The sequence below is a fragment of the Ixodes scapularis genome, unplaced genomic scaffold (assembly GCF_016920785.2).
Source record: "Ixodes scapularis isolate PalLabHiFi unplaced genomic scaffold, ASM1692078v2 PGA_scaffold2__306_contigs__length_199485367, whole genome shotgun sequence".
In the NCBI taxonomy this organism is placed as follows: domain Eukaryota; kingdom Metazoa; phylum Arthropoda; class Arachnida; order Ixodida; family Ixodidae; genus Ixodes; species Ixodes scapularis.
This window is the reverse complement of record NW_024609857.1, coordinates 168580225-168594808: the sequence shown is the minus strand read 5'-3', so window position 1 is coordinate 168594808 and position 14584 is coordinate 168580225. Positions and strand designations below refer to the sequence as shown.

The 14584-nt window shown below is 52.2% G+C and overlaps 1 protein-coding gene across 2 annotated transcripts in view; it reads left to right on the top strand.

Moving 5' to 3' along the window:
- LOC8039352 (polynucleotide 5'-hydroxyl-kinase NOL9) overlaps nucleotides 1-14584 on the top strand; it is a 100302-nt gene that overhangs the window by 12278 nt on the left and 73440 nt on the right. For both annotated transcript variants that reach the window (XM_029972573.4, XM_029972579.4), the window contains 2 exons: nucleotides 8884-9116; nucleotides 13947-14198. In XM_029972573.4, the coding sequence (XP_029828433.2) occupies nucleotides 8884-9116; nucleotides 13947-14198 (485 nt within the window). The remainder of the gene's footprint in view (nucleotides 1-8883; nucleotides 9117-13946; nucleotides 14199-14584) is intronic.

Genomic DNA, 14584 nt, shown 5'->3' with positions numbered 1-14584 from the left:
GGCGATATTGTCACGGGTGGTGACTAATAAACAAGAAATAAACAGGAATAAATAAACGTTTAATGTGGCGAACTTGTGCCAAAAATAAAAGGGTACAAAAGAAAGATAACAACAGAGCGTCGCGGGCGTCGAAGGCGGCGAAGCAGCACGATCAAACGCTGAGGCGAGACTGACTCGACAAGGTCGCGGGCGGCCTCTTATCTAGAGTGCGCCGCTATCTCGAAGATTCGGCGAAAGCGGTTCGAGCGTCGCGTGATCGGGGCGAGAATGAACACGCACTTTCTAGAAAACAAAAGCAGGGATAAATGATAGAAGTTACGTGCGGTACATGAATAAACGGGAACTTTCTGGAGGACCGTGACCGAGCGTTGCTTTCTCAGCCTTGCGCGCGGCATTACTCCCCCCTTTAAAAGTGCATCGCCCCGATGCAGTGTAAAACAAATCAAAATAAAAAAAGAACGATAAACTAAAGAGCCTTTTGGAGCACAAAAGGTCCACAGTCCTATCGAGCGTAGTACGGCTTCAGGCGCACGACGTGGACGACCTCAGGTCGTGGTGGGCGGCGTGACGATGTTCGTGTTCCGTCGGGCATCACCTCGTAGTTCAGCTCGCCGAGGCGACGAAGTACCTTGTATGGTCCAAAGTACCGTTTCAGCAGTTTCTCACTGAGGCCGCGGCGACGGATGGGCGTCCATACCCACACCCTATCTCCGGGCTGGAAGTGGACGTCCCTGCGACGAAGGTTGTAGCGGCCGGCGTCGACGCGTTGCTGGTCTTGAATCAGGAGTCGGGCGAGCTGGCGAACTTCTTCGGCGCGTTGAGCAACCGCCTGGGCGTCGTCGCTCTCGTTGTCAGATGGCTCATGGGGCAGCATGGCGTCCAGCATGGTCGTTACCTTCCGACCATGTACCAGCTGGAAAGGGGTGAATCCAGTGGTCTCTTGAACCGCCGTATTGTAGGCGAACGTGACGTAGGGCAGCACCTCGTCCCACGTCTTGTGCTCTACGTCGACGTACATAGAGATCATATCGGCGATTGTCTTGTTGAGTCGCTCGGTCAGTCCGTTGGTCTGCGGGTGGTATGCAGTGGTTCGACGATGGCCGGTGCCACTGAGACGAAGGATCTCTTGCGTCAGCTGGGCCATGAACGAAGATCCGCGATCTGTAATCAGAACCTCGGGAGCGCCGTGCCGGAGGACGATGGACTCGATGAAAAACTTGGCGACTTCCACAGCAGTCCCTGAAGGAAGAGCTTTCGTTTCGGCGTACCGCGTGAGATAATCTGTGGCGACGATGATCCAGCGGTTCCCCGACGTCGAAGGCGGAAAAGGACCAAGTAGATCCATTCCGATCTGCTGGAAGGGTGTAGTTGGAGGAGAAATGGGCTGCAGAAGTCCGGCCGGCCTCGTCGGTGGTTTCTTGCGTCGCTGGCACTCGTGGCATGATCGTGTGTATAGGTGGACGGTCTTGGGGAGCTTCGGCCAGTAATACTTTTCACGAATCCGGGCCAGTGTCCGGCTGTAACCAAGGTGTCCGGATGTCGGGTCGTCGTGGCAGGCTTGGAAGATCTCCTCTCGAAGGTCACTCGGGATTACCAGCAACCAAGGTGTGTTGTTGTTGCCGAAGTTCTCTTTGTAGAGTACACCTTGTCGGATGGTGAAGGTCGGCAGTACTCGTGAGAAGACACGTGGCACGGTACTCCTGCCCCCTTCCAGGTGCTCGATTAATGCGCGCAGCTCAGGATCGTCCCGTTGACGTCGTGCCATATCGTCGGTGTTCACTGCTCCTAGAAAGCACTCGTCGTCATTGTCGTCGCTGCAGCCGGAAGGGGTTTCGACGGGGGCTCTGGACAGGCAGTCGGCGTCGCTGTGCTTGCGGCCTGACTTATAGACCACTGTCATGTTGAACTCTTGTAGTCGAAGACTCCATCGAGCGAGGCGTCCTGACGGGTCCTTCAGCTTCGCAAGCCAGCAGAGCGAGTGGTGGTCCGTGACTACACGGAACGGGCTGCCGTACAAGTACGGACGAAACTTCGTTATTGCCCAGACGACCGCAAGGCATTCTTTCTCAGTTGTGGAGTAATTTTTCTCCGCCTTGGACAATGTCCGACTTGCGTAGGCGATGACTCGCTCGATGCCTTCTTGCACTTGGACTAGTACTGCGCCCAGTCCCGCGTTACTTGCGTCCGTGTGAATTTCTGTTTCCGCATCCTGGTCGAAATGTCCAAGCACAGGAGGAGTCTGGAGTCGTCGTTTCAGTTCGTCGAATGCCTGCTGTTGCTCCTCGGCCCATTCGAACTTCTTGGCGTCCTTCGTGAGATTCGTAAGTGGTGCGGAAATCCTTGCGAAATCCCGAACGAAGCGTCGATAATAGGCACAAAGTCCAAGGAATCTTCGCACGGCCTTCTTATCTGTCGGCGCTGGAAATGCCGCGACGGCGCGAGTCTTCTCGGGGTCTGGGCGGACGCCTTCGTTACTAACCACGTGGCCAAGGAACTTCAGTTCGTCATAGGCGAACCGGCACTTTGACGGCTTGAGTGTGAGTCCGGCGGTCTGAATGGCTTGAAGAACAGCTCGGAGTCGTCTCAAGTGCTCGTCGAAGTCAGCTGAAAATACTACGACGTCGTCAAGGTAGACGAGACAACTCTGCCACTTCAGCCCTGCCAGTACGGTGTCCATGACACGCTGGAAAGTTGCTGGCGCTGTGCATAGTCCGAAGGGCATCACCTTGAACTCGTACAGTCCATCCGGCGTGACGAAGGCTGTCTTCTCTCGGTCCCGTTCGTCGACCTCGATTTGCCAGTAGCCGCTCTTCAGGTCCATCGATGAAAAGTATCGAGAGTGGCGCAGCCGGTCTAGAGTGTCGTCGATGCGGGGGAGTGGGTAGACGTCTTTCTTCGTAACCGTGTTGAGCTGCCGGTAGTCCACGCAGAACCGAAGAGTTCCGTCCTTCTTCTTAACCAGCACGACTGGAGAGGCCCATGGACTGCTTGAAGGTTGGATTATGTCGTCATTCAGCATCTCTTGAACTTGCTGATGGATCACCTCCCTTTCCTTAGCGGAGACTCTGTACGGCGATCGATGCACAGGGCGCGCGTCGTCCTCAGTAACGATGCGGTGCTTGGCAACCGCGGTCTGGCGCACCTTCGACGACGTCGCAAAGCAGTCGCGGTATTCGGCGAGGAGGTTAACCAGCTGACGCCGTTCAGGGTCCGGAAGCTTAGGGTCAATGTCGAGCTGCGCTGGCGACGTACTGTCTTGCTGGGGCGGCGAGGATTCGTCAGTGATCGCAGTGATTTCGGCGGGGTTTCGGAGTTTCTCGACGTGGCCCACGGCTGCACCTTTCGTGAGGTGTTGCGTTTCGTTTCGGAAGTTCGTCACGAGGGCCACAGTCCGCCCATCCTGAAGTTCAGCTACTCCTCTTGCGACGCCTATGCCTCTTCCCAGGAGCAATTGGAGGCTTCCCTCGAGAAGAACTTCGCCACAGGAAGCTTCATCGATCCCGACAAGTACGAAAACACTCGACCGCGGTGGTAGGTTTACGTGGTTTGCGAGGACTCGGACCGTGGGTGACGTCGCTTCGGGTTCCTCCGCTGGTGGAGCAGGTTTTCGTAGCGTCAGCCGGTTTGTTCCGAGGTCGATGACGGCGCCATACTCGCAGAGAAAGTCCATTCCGAGGATAACGTCCCTCGAACAGTCTTGCAGAACGACGAACTTGACAGGGCACGTTTCACCGTGGATCTCGACGCGAGCAGTGCATCTCCCGACTGGCGTGATGAGATGTCCTCCGGCGGTTCGTATTTGGGGTCCATCCCACGGCGTCATGACTTTTCGCAGGCGGCGAGAGAGCCTCCCACTCAAGACTGAGTAGTCTGCTCCGGTGTCCACGAGTGCCGATGAGTCGAGGCCGTCAATAACAACGTTTAAGTTGTTGGACACCGAAGCAGGAGCGTCGTTGTGATGCGTATCGTCGGGAGAGTGGGAGCGCTCCGTCGTTCGTGGAGGCTCTTTACGTCGGTCGTCTTCGGCAACTCCACCTCCAGGGGTTGCCGCGCCTAGTTTCCCCGGCGAGGAGCGAGGGGCGACAGGCTTTCACGTCGGGGTCGGTGCATCGGCGAAGCTGGACGTCGCGGTGACGGCGACCGGAACTCTCGACGGGACGCAGGCTCGGGGGACTGGGGTCGTCGCAGGTACTCGTCGATCTCCCGAGGGCGTTCACCATACCGGGGGCGCGGGTCGCTTGGGTGGAACCCGCGTAGCCCGAGTCGTCGGTATGGGCATCGGCGGTAGGTGTGGTCTGCCTCCCCGCAGTGGAAGCACAGGGGCCGTCGGTCGGGCGTTCGCCACACATCGGTCTTCCGGGGTGCACGGGGCTCCTGGCTGGCGTACTGGGCCTGGTCGTCGTGGCGTCGGTCGTGCTGCGGCGCAGGAGACTGGCGTCGGGGCGTCGCGACATAGGCGCGAGGAGGAGGCGGTGGCCGTCGGGCCACTGCGGCGTAAGTTAGCGCGGGTTCTTCGAAGGCTGCTGCGCTGATGGGAGCCTCTGGTTGAATGGCTCTCTGCACCTCTTCCCGCACGACCTCATCGATGGAGAGCGAAGCTGGTCGGTCCGCGGCGGGTAGTAACTTTCGCAGCTCCTCCCGGACGACGTCGCGAATGATCTCGCGAATGCTTGGGATGCTGGAGCCAAGGTCGCAAGCGGACGGCGGAACCGCGCTGACGCCGGGTAGCCTTTGGTAGTGGCTGGCTCGGGCTTGCAGGGCACGCTCGATGTTCGTTGCCTCGGCGACAAAGTCTTCGACAGTTGTCGGAGGGCTGCGGACAAGGCCACCAAAGATGTTTTCTCTCACGCCCCGCATGAGGATTCGTAGCTTCTTCTCCTCTGTAGCCCGAGGGTCGGCGCGGGCGCTCAGGCGCAGGACGTCCTCTACGAAGCCGGTGACACTCTCGTTGGGGCCCTGGGTTCTGGTTCGCAGTAGGTCCTCGGCTCTCTCTCGGCGGTGGTGGTTGATGAAGGTAGCCTTGAGATCGTTCTTGAAAATGTCCCACGACGTCAGGGAGGACTCATGATTCTCGTACCAGTGCTTGGCAGTCCCCTCAAGCGAAAAATAGACATTGTGTAGGCGCTGCTCGTCTGTCCAGCAATTGTGGCGGGCAACGCGTTCATACTGGTCAATCCAGTCTTCGACGTCTTCGTACTGCTCGCCGTGGAATGGAGCCGGTGTCCGAGGAGCGACGGGTAGGTAGACGACGGCAGGAGCGGCGGGGGTCTGCGACTGGTTGGCCATCGTCGGCTGCCTGGTCCTGGGTGGTAAAGGTCCGTATTCCGGGTGTAGCCCTTGGGTTCGGCGACTTGATCGAGTCTCGATCTGGTCTTCGTTGGGTCCTCGGGAGCTTGGGTTCGGACTTGCAGTGCGGGAACTTGGGGGGCTGCGCTGCACGAACATGCGGTACCCAGCACCTCCACCAAAATGTCACGGGTGGTGACTAATAAACAAGAAATAAACAGGAATAAATAAACGTTTAATGTGGCGAACTTGTGCCAAAAATAAAAGGGTACAAAAGAAAGATAACAACAGAGCGTCGCGGGCGTCGAAGGCGGCGAAGCAGCACGATCAAACGCTGAGGCGAGACTGACTCGACAAGGTCGCGGGCGGCCTCTTATCTAGAGTGCGCCGCTATCTCGAAGATTCGGCGAAAGCGGTTCGAGCGTCGCGTGATCGGGGCGAGAATGAACACGCACTTTCTAGAAAACAAAAGCAGGGATAAATGATAGAAGTTACGTGCGGTACATGAATAAACGGGAACTTTCTGGAGGACCGTGACCGAGCGTTGCTTTCTCAGCCTTGCGCGCGGCAATATGTGACATGTTCGGTATGAACTTTGTCAAATAATTGACCATGCCCAGAAAACTTCTCAGTTCATGAACACTTGAGGGAGGCTTCATGTCAACGATAGCCTCAATTTTGGCACTGTCTGGACGAATTCCTTCGCGGTCGATGATGTGACCCAGGAACTTCACTCTTTGTACGTTAAATTCGCACTTGTCCGGATTCAAAGTCATTCCTTTCACCTGGAGACGTTCCAGAACCAGACGGAGTCTGTCATCATGCTCTTGTTGCGAGCTGGCATAAATGAGAACATCGTCCATGTTGCATACAACACCTTCGAGACCGTTCAGAAACTGCGACATCTTCTTTCGGAAAAATTCTGGAGCCGATGATATTCCAAACGGTAGTCTCTTGAATTTGAACCTTCCGAAGGGTGTGATGAAAGTCGTTAGAGCTTGGGACTCCTCAGCAAGCTCAAATTGCCAAAACCCAGAATTGGCGTCGATCTTTGAAAAATAGCGTGCTCCGGTGAGCTGCCCGAAAACGTGTTCTCCTACAGGTAGTGGGTGAACTTCCCTTTCGACGAACTTGTTGAGGTCCGTTAGATCTACGCAAATTCGGACCTCTCCGTTGGGTTTTCTCACGATCACCATTCCAGAGCACCATTCAGTTGGCTCCTCGATTGGCTCGATTATTCCCATCTTTACCATTTCTTCGAGCTTCGTCTTGGTCTTGCCGAGAAGAGGAATGGCCACTCTTCGAGGTGTCATCATTGCGAAAGGTACAGCGTCAGGTCTCAGTTTGATCTTGTACGGAATCTTGACGTGACCCAACCCAGAAAATAACTTCGGGTATTCTCTTTTTGGGTCGACTGTGCAGCTTCGCACGGCCCCAACTCGATCAAGGTGCTGTACGATGCCTAATCGTTCACTTGCATCTCTTGAAAGAAGTGGCTGTTCCAAATCTTCTACGATGTAGATGTCGGTCATGAATGTTTTACCCCTGTAGTAAAGGGTCTCGTTCATGACGCCAAGAACTGTCAAGGATTTCTTACTTGGACCCTTGAGGACTTTCTTGGGATTCTGTAGAGAGACATCATTGAAGAATTCTTTGTACATCTTCTCAGGAATCACGGTGACGTCGGCCCCCGTGTCGACCTTGAATGTTATGGAGACTTGTCGGACGTCAACTTTGACTATCCATCGCTGTCCATCTGACGTGAACACGGTGCCAAGAAATGCCGTCTCAGACGTTGTTACCTCCCTCAGGGTGGTAGAGCTTCTGCAAACCCGTGCGTAGTGCCGCTGTCTTCTGCACTTGTTGCATGTTGCTTTTATCGCAGGGCACTTGTTCGTTTTATGTCGTTCATTGCCACATCTTGAACAGACTTTCTCGGATGTTGGTAAACTCGATCGAGAACTTTTCTTTTCCCCATTTCTTTCCTTTCCTCCCTGTTGACTTGCATCTTTTCTGAAGATTCTGTCAACGTTTTCTTCTGGGGACTTGTGGAGAGCAACTTGCTGTTTCTTGACAGCTTCTGACTGTCGAGCCAGATTTGTAGCCTTCTCGAGTGTCAATTCCGGATCTAGTTGCATTTTCTCCGACAGTTTTTGGTTGAGGACCCCGACGACAATGCGATCTCGAATCATCTCCTCGTGTAGGACGCTGAAGTCGCAAGTCTTGGCGAGGCTATGAAGTTCTGTTATAAATTCTTCCACGCCCTCGCCTTCCCGCTGACTTCTTTTGTGGAACTTCGCTCTCTCGTAGATGACGTTTCGTCGGACTACGAAGTGTCGCTCGAAAGCTGAAAGGACTTCTTCGTACTTCTCCATCTTTGCTGGAGGAAGGTTCAACGAGAGAAGGATATTGTCTGCTTTGTTGCCCATAAAGTAGATAAGACCGTTGACCTGCTCAGGCTCAGGTTTTTCTGATAGTCCATTGATGACGCGGAAACGTTCGAATCGCCGCTTCCAATGAGGCCATTCATCGGGGCTGGCGAAATCGAATTCCGCGGGAGGTTGGCACTGGAATGAGTTGGCGTTTGCCATTGCTCACCGTTCCTCTCGGGTCCTGGGTCCTTGAAATTCTGACACCATGTGTTGTTGGCTTTAATGACACAGAGCGCTCCCGGTAGCCTCCTGCCTAGACGCCATGTTTATTCTATATCCCAAAAACCCCCGTCGTTCTCCTCTTCTTCAGCAAAGCCTAACAGCACACCGCCTGCCTCCCGTGGACTAAAATTAGTGCGACGTCACGCGTGTGTGAAGCGCTTGGTGAGATTTATTGCTTTGAATGGGCACCTAGGTATTTCTCTTCAAGTAAGCAAAAGCGACAGCCACGGTGGCACGACACCACAGGAGAAAAGCCAGCGTTTTCACTTCTCAATCGCCGAAAGATACATTTTAGGAGCCCACAATTATTGCTGTTTCACTTTTTACATGGCTACATAATACACTCATCGATAGATAAGAAAATAATGGCTTTTAGTTCCTTCCTCCGTAGTCAGAAAACTGTATGTGCCGAGCATTCTAAAGAGTACATTCGCCGTTTCTTTCCATCACACTGCAATCTACGGGGCAGAGCCAGTTTACCTGGCCTAATAGATCTGTGAAAATATAGTAAGAGTGCAGGCAAGCTGGTGAATAGTAACCACTTTGAATAGACCTTTTGCCGAATTACCTGAGCATCGCAGAAAATGCCAGGAACGTATTTAGGCATGCTGGCGTCTGCAGCTGTAGCTGTTCAAAGGCTAAAATCTAAAACAAATTGCATTTCTCTCGCGCGCCCGACAAACGCTGCATTTTGGTAATTTACTTAAATTCTTTTGCATAAGGTAAACGAGCGCGTGTACCTACGTTCCCACCATTCTCTTTGATGTTTGGGTAATTTAGATAAAGGTCTATCGACCTGAGACTGGGGTAGAAGAGAAACATCAAAACATGAAAGGGACAGAAAATTGCTCGATAGATCTGCATCAGATTAAAGCGACGTTGCTTCAAAAACCGAGCGGTCACGTGGCAGCCCTTGGGAACTCATGGGGAGCCCATCCCACAGGGTGTTCCTGCTGTCCAAGCACCAGCTGCTGGCGGTGCTCAAGCCCCCCGTGGCCCTGTGCCTGGTGGGGCGTGCCCACCTGACCGTGCTCCAGGGGGCGCTGACGGTGGACGGCCATCTTGCAACACCCGGCCGCAGCGGCCTCCTGGTCGAGGCGGGGTTCCTCTCCGCTCCGGCTCACCTGCATCCCATCCGGCCGCACTCCGACTCGAGCTCGCTCCAGCTGCGTAGAGGTGCGTCAAGGCGTCACGCGCATGTTTAGAGAACAGGAAGGCATGACTGTTCGTACTTCGTGTCCAACCCTCGGTAGGCGGTGGTAGCATGCAGAAATTTATCTCGTCCCAACATTAAAGAATGGGTGAAAAGTAAGTAGACTGCCATTGGCAGTGAGTTCGTAGTGTATATAAAATAAATCTGCGGCGTCGTGGCAATTTCGGTTAATTAAACGGTCTCCTGCTTCGAAGTTTTTTTAATATTGGAAAAATTTTGATAGACAAACATATGCAAAGTGCGGTAGCATCACGTAGTGATTTAAAAGAAAACAAGGAAGTCATTAATTTTCTTGTGAATAGGGCATGAACAGCCGCCGCATGCTTGGCCCGGTCGTGCGTGCGTGTGACGGCTACAACCCCCGTAACACTGATTTGGAGCGCAGCTCTTGAGGAGGAGGAGGAGGAGCGGGTACTGAGGGGAGGGTATGCCCCTCCTGCTCATCTGTACCCTCTCCTCCTCCCCTCCTGCTTTTTTTGTGCGTGAAACGCATGTTGTCATGCGACGTTTTGGAGCGGTGCCAAAACATCACGTGACGTTTTGGCAAGGTGACGTTTTGGCGTGAGTGCCGTGCCAAAACTTCACCGTGCCGAAACGTCCGTGCGGTGCATTGTGGGAAACGTCCCACAATGCATCGCGGTGACGTTTCAACATGGTGCCAAAACATCCCCTTGCCGAAATGTCACCACTGTGCCTTATGGGAAGCCTTCCATAATATACCGTTGTGACGTTTCGGCGTCACCCTGCTGAAACGTCTGAGCGGTGCATTAAGGGAAACGTCCCATAATGCACCACGCAATTACGCCGACAGCGACGCCGACGCCGCTGAAGCCGGAAATGGGCGCCTAAGAGCTGTGCTCTAAAACATATACGTTGGTTTTAGGGGGTGTGGGGGAATGAGGGAGTGGGTTTGTCGAGCATAAAAAAAAGAAGCCCAAGACGGTCTTCAGACGTTTTGACATTCTAATTGTCTAGCAATGTTTTTCTGGCACTCCCGACTAAAAGTAATAATTGGCAATATAAATTTCTGCTCGAGTTACCTCGCTCCAGCATTTAACGTAAGTGTCGCAAACATTAAACCGTAGTGACGTGCAACGGGAAAAAAGTGAGTATCGCAAATGACCCCGAGCAAAGGTGGTAGAGGCACAAACGTGTCTCAGAACAATTGGAGTTAGACTTTGCGGAACTGCAGAATACCAAACCGTGGCTGTCTCGAAAGTGTTGCCGCTTATGGCCGATTCACACGGCGGACTGATCCGGGGATGGATTGACAACGTGACAACTTGTCTGCGGGTCATCCGTCTCCCCATCGACGCGAGGAAGACAACGAGCAGACACCAGCGAGGACGGACCAAACCTGTTTGGCATCCCGCAAGGCTGCGAAACTCCAACATCGCACTGTGGCACTGTTGTCCAAGAGAAAAATCGACGTTTGCTTCTGCGATGAAGAATCAAATGGCGCGGTTACGTACTGATTGAGACAGAACACCGTGATAGGCTTTTCGAGAAGCACCACTAGCTTTACTAACCCAAGGCATTACAGTGACACAGGCATAATCCTGTTCAAGAATGTTTTGGGGTAGAAGTGACGAAGCTCTGGGCTTGCGGAGGGGCATTTGTAGATGCCTTCAAGCACTCCGTGCTTGTGCACAACACTTACGTATACCATGGCTTCAAGAAAGGTCTTTCTCGATGAAAGGCTGATTGGACGTGCAAGAATTATCGCGGCGTACTACAGTGTAGACCGAATATAACGTATGTCGTGGGACTCGCGAAAATCCGCACTATAAGCGGTACTGCGCTATAACCAAAACATCAATTTTTCAAGCCAAAATACATGCCATGAGACAACTTACCTTTGTAAAAGAATTTATTTTATGTTAGATGAAAAAGAAAGCTTAGTTTGAGGAAAGTCTTTATTTCACCACACTAGTACAGTTCTGTCTCAAATGTGTCACACATTTTGAAAGAAACGAGCGGCTTCTGCCTGGCGCAGCCTTTTAACGGCGTCGCGGGTTGCGGACGGACGTTGCGAGCGTTCAGTATTAGTAACCCCAATCACTTCTCTCCGAAGATGAAAACGCGTAAAAATTCGCATCCTTCATACGGTACGCGCGAGTAATACCTTGAACTTGAGCACACGCATGAAATGCGCCAAATAAGAAATCCAGGCGATGTTAGAGGACACAAATGCTTAGAAATCACCACTGTAGTTGAAGTAAACAAACACGACGACACGGGCGTTTCTGCCGTCTTGAGAGCGCCGCCACGACATCGCCGCACGAGTAGGTGGATCTTCCCTTCTAGTATGTACTGGGTTATCATAGCGACACAGATTGAAAATTCACAGTCAAGGAGAGCGCTTTTACGCGGATTGATGAGATGAACGCCGCCTACGACGACGATCACAACGGACGCCATGTTTGCAAATAGAAGCAGCCGGCCCGCGACCGGCATGCAACGCGCGCGAACACTTCTCCTCGACCTGCGATTGGTCTGTCGTTGTGGTTTGTTTCCAACGCAGCAGAGGGATGCACGCACGTGAACGACACGTGCGTGCCTCCCTCCGTCGCTATGGCAACTGAAGCCTCTCTCTTCGCTTCTCCCCGCTCCTTCGAGCAACCTCCTTGCCCCGCGAGTGCCGCTTGCGCCGTCAGCGCCGTTATCTAGTGTTGCACAGGGAAGCGTGCTCGCTGCTCCGGTCGTCGGCGCGATCGGCGGGCTGCGCCAGAAACCGCACTATAACCGGTATTTCCCTTCGCGCGCCTGCATTTTAAGCGGTATGTGATTACATGGAGTTCTATGGGAGGCGAACCGGTGGTTTAAAAAAACCGCATTATACCCGGTCCTGCACTATAAGCGGTTACGTTGTAAGTGGTCTATACTGTAGATGAGTTTTGACGGAAACTTTTTGACGCAGATCCGGAGCAGTATCGAAACCTGCGTCGTGTCAGCTGGACAAAGTTTCTGCTGTTTCTTTCCCGCATGGTGCCAACAATCATGCGAGAGAATGAACCAGCGAGCGCACAAAACACAACGACGTGCCATTTTTTACTTAATCTTCAGAAAACAAAAAGCCAAGAAACCATTGTACTGTTGCCAGACTAAACGCTTTTCAATTCAACCTCCAGTCAAAAATTTGTGAGTGATAGGCGCTCGACTTCATCAGTCTACGTATCCACGGACGGGGCACAGATTGCAAGAATTGGTGACGTGTTGGTCACGTCGCACACGATCCGCGAACTAAAATCGCAATTCGGTTTGTCGTGTGAATCCGCTACAGTGGATTATACGACTTTTACGGGTCTGCGTGAAATCGTCATTTAATTTGTGAGTTGTATCATCCGAAAAAACTATAATTACGAATACGGTGATCGTTCTCGTGTGAAATGACAAGCGGAGGTTGTCCTGGGAGAAGCAACGAGTTGGAGAAAGTGTCGCGCAGAGTAGAGCGAGTGTAAAAGAGACGAGAGAGAGATGAGCGGAGCAAGGACGCAATGCAAAAACGCCGAGGCATTTAACAAGCCGAGAAGTTGTGAAATGCCTTTTATAATTCTATATAAAAAAAAATTATATATATTTTTTTTTATAGAAAAATATAATTTTAGCGCAATATTTATGCTGACTCATTTTGAGTGAGGAGGAGCACTTCAACATAAAAGCTCCAAATATAGGCTCCGAAACGGCTGTTCTTACCTAAGCATTCCACTATGAGTGTTTGTTTCAAGGAAAGCTTGCCCCATCCAGGCACTTAAAGACTTTCAGATGAGTGTTTTTAATAGGGCTATAGACCATTCCATTAGGGTCATAGCAGAGAGGGTAAAAAGGAAAAAAAAGTGCCCTCCGCCTCTCACCCGCATATCGTCTGCTCTGCCGAGTGGGCTGTACTTAGCATCTGGCTGGCGTACAAACTCCGTTTAAAATCACGTAATTTTGGAAATTTCAAGTGCAGATGTGCAGATTTTGGTATGCCAGTTATCGTGTAATACTATGCTAGATAAAAAGACTAACAGGGTCCAATTCCGCTGTTTCCTGCGTGCAAAGAAAAAAAAAAATAGGAAAAGCTGTGTCAGATTCGCCGGTCTCTTCGGCGAAAAGTAAATCCGGTTGCTGTACCTTTCCTACTACAGGAAAACCTCGTTATAACAAAGTTGAAGGAGCGATCGTAATTATTTCGTTATAACCATTAGTTTGTTATAGCCAATGTCCATTTCTTCCCTAATAGCAAGCAAGGGGAATTATGATTGCTTTGTTATATCCATTAGTTTGTTATATCCCATTTTGTTATAACGAGGTTTTACTGTATACAAAGTTCGTACTGGTGTGGGCCTTTAGCGGCCATGAGTTGAAGTCTGAAATAATAAATAAAAACATGCTCTCCTGCCACAATACACGCAGTAGTTGAGGGTAGTACTGCTGGCTGACTGAACTGCTATTTAAGTAACGGGAAAAAGATATGCTAGTTGATCATTTGCCGAAATAGAACAACAAAGAGCTCTAGGCTGATTTTGGAGTAGCCACAACTATTCTAAGAAAGCGAACCCCTTCACAACGGCAGCCTTGAGCGAGAGTTTGATGTTCCGTACAGACCGCCAGTACAGCTCAAAGATGGAGAATGGCAACGGGTGCGTCGATGCCGGGACCAGGTGGGGTTTCTTGGCTTGACTAGGAATTGGCCTTAGTTTCCTACGCAAAAGACGTGATGCGGTGCATTGTGGATGATGTGATCTTAATTCGATAGACATTTCGAAGCGTCTGAGCAGACGGTCCGGCGCTCGTCTTTCTCCCCGCAGCGCTGTCGAGGTTGGGTGCGGCAGAGGCCTGGGGCTCTCTGCGTGCCCACCTCGGCCCCGGATCGGCCGTGGTGCTGCTGGAGCGGGTGGGGGAGCGGTGGCCGGCCTGCCAGCTGGGCGCCCAGGGGCTCCTGCCCCGCCTCAAGGGCCCCTACCTGGGGCTGGGCTTCAAGCTCAGGGCGGACCGGCACCGGCAGCCTTGGAGGCTGCCCCTGACGACCCTGGCACGCCGCCTCTCCAGGGCTTCCCCAGGTGAGCTCCCGCTCTGGGCTTCGCGTTTCCTCGGACCACTTCCTCTAGGAATATCCTGCCGGGTCTCAATGGGTTGGCTCTGCGTAGGTCGACTCGTGTCTCACTTTTATGTATTTACTATTTTATTATTTCATTTATTTATGATACTGCGAACCTTTCGGTCAATGCGAGAGAGGGAAAAACATAATTTGTACGAAACAAGTAATGCCACATTGACACCCTCAGACGGGTCCTCAGACCCGTATGAGCGTGCATATATTAAGCGGGCAAACAATCTCGTAGTCTTAACTCAATTGACTTTATTAGGTAGAGTGTTCCATTCTATCGTTGTTCTACAAGAATAAACAGTATTAAGGGAGTTCATGTCGCAGAAAAGCCGGCATTGG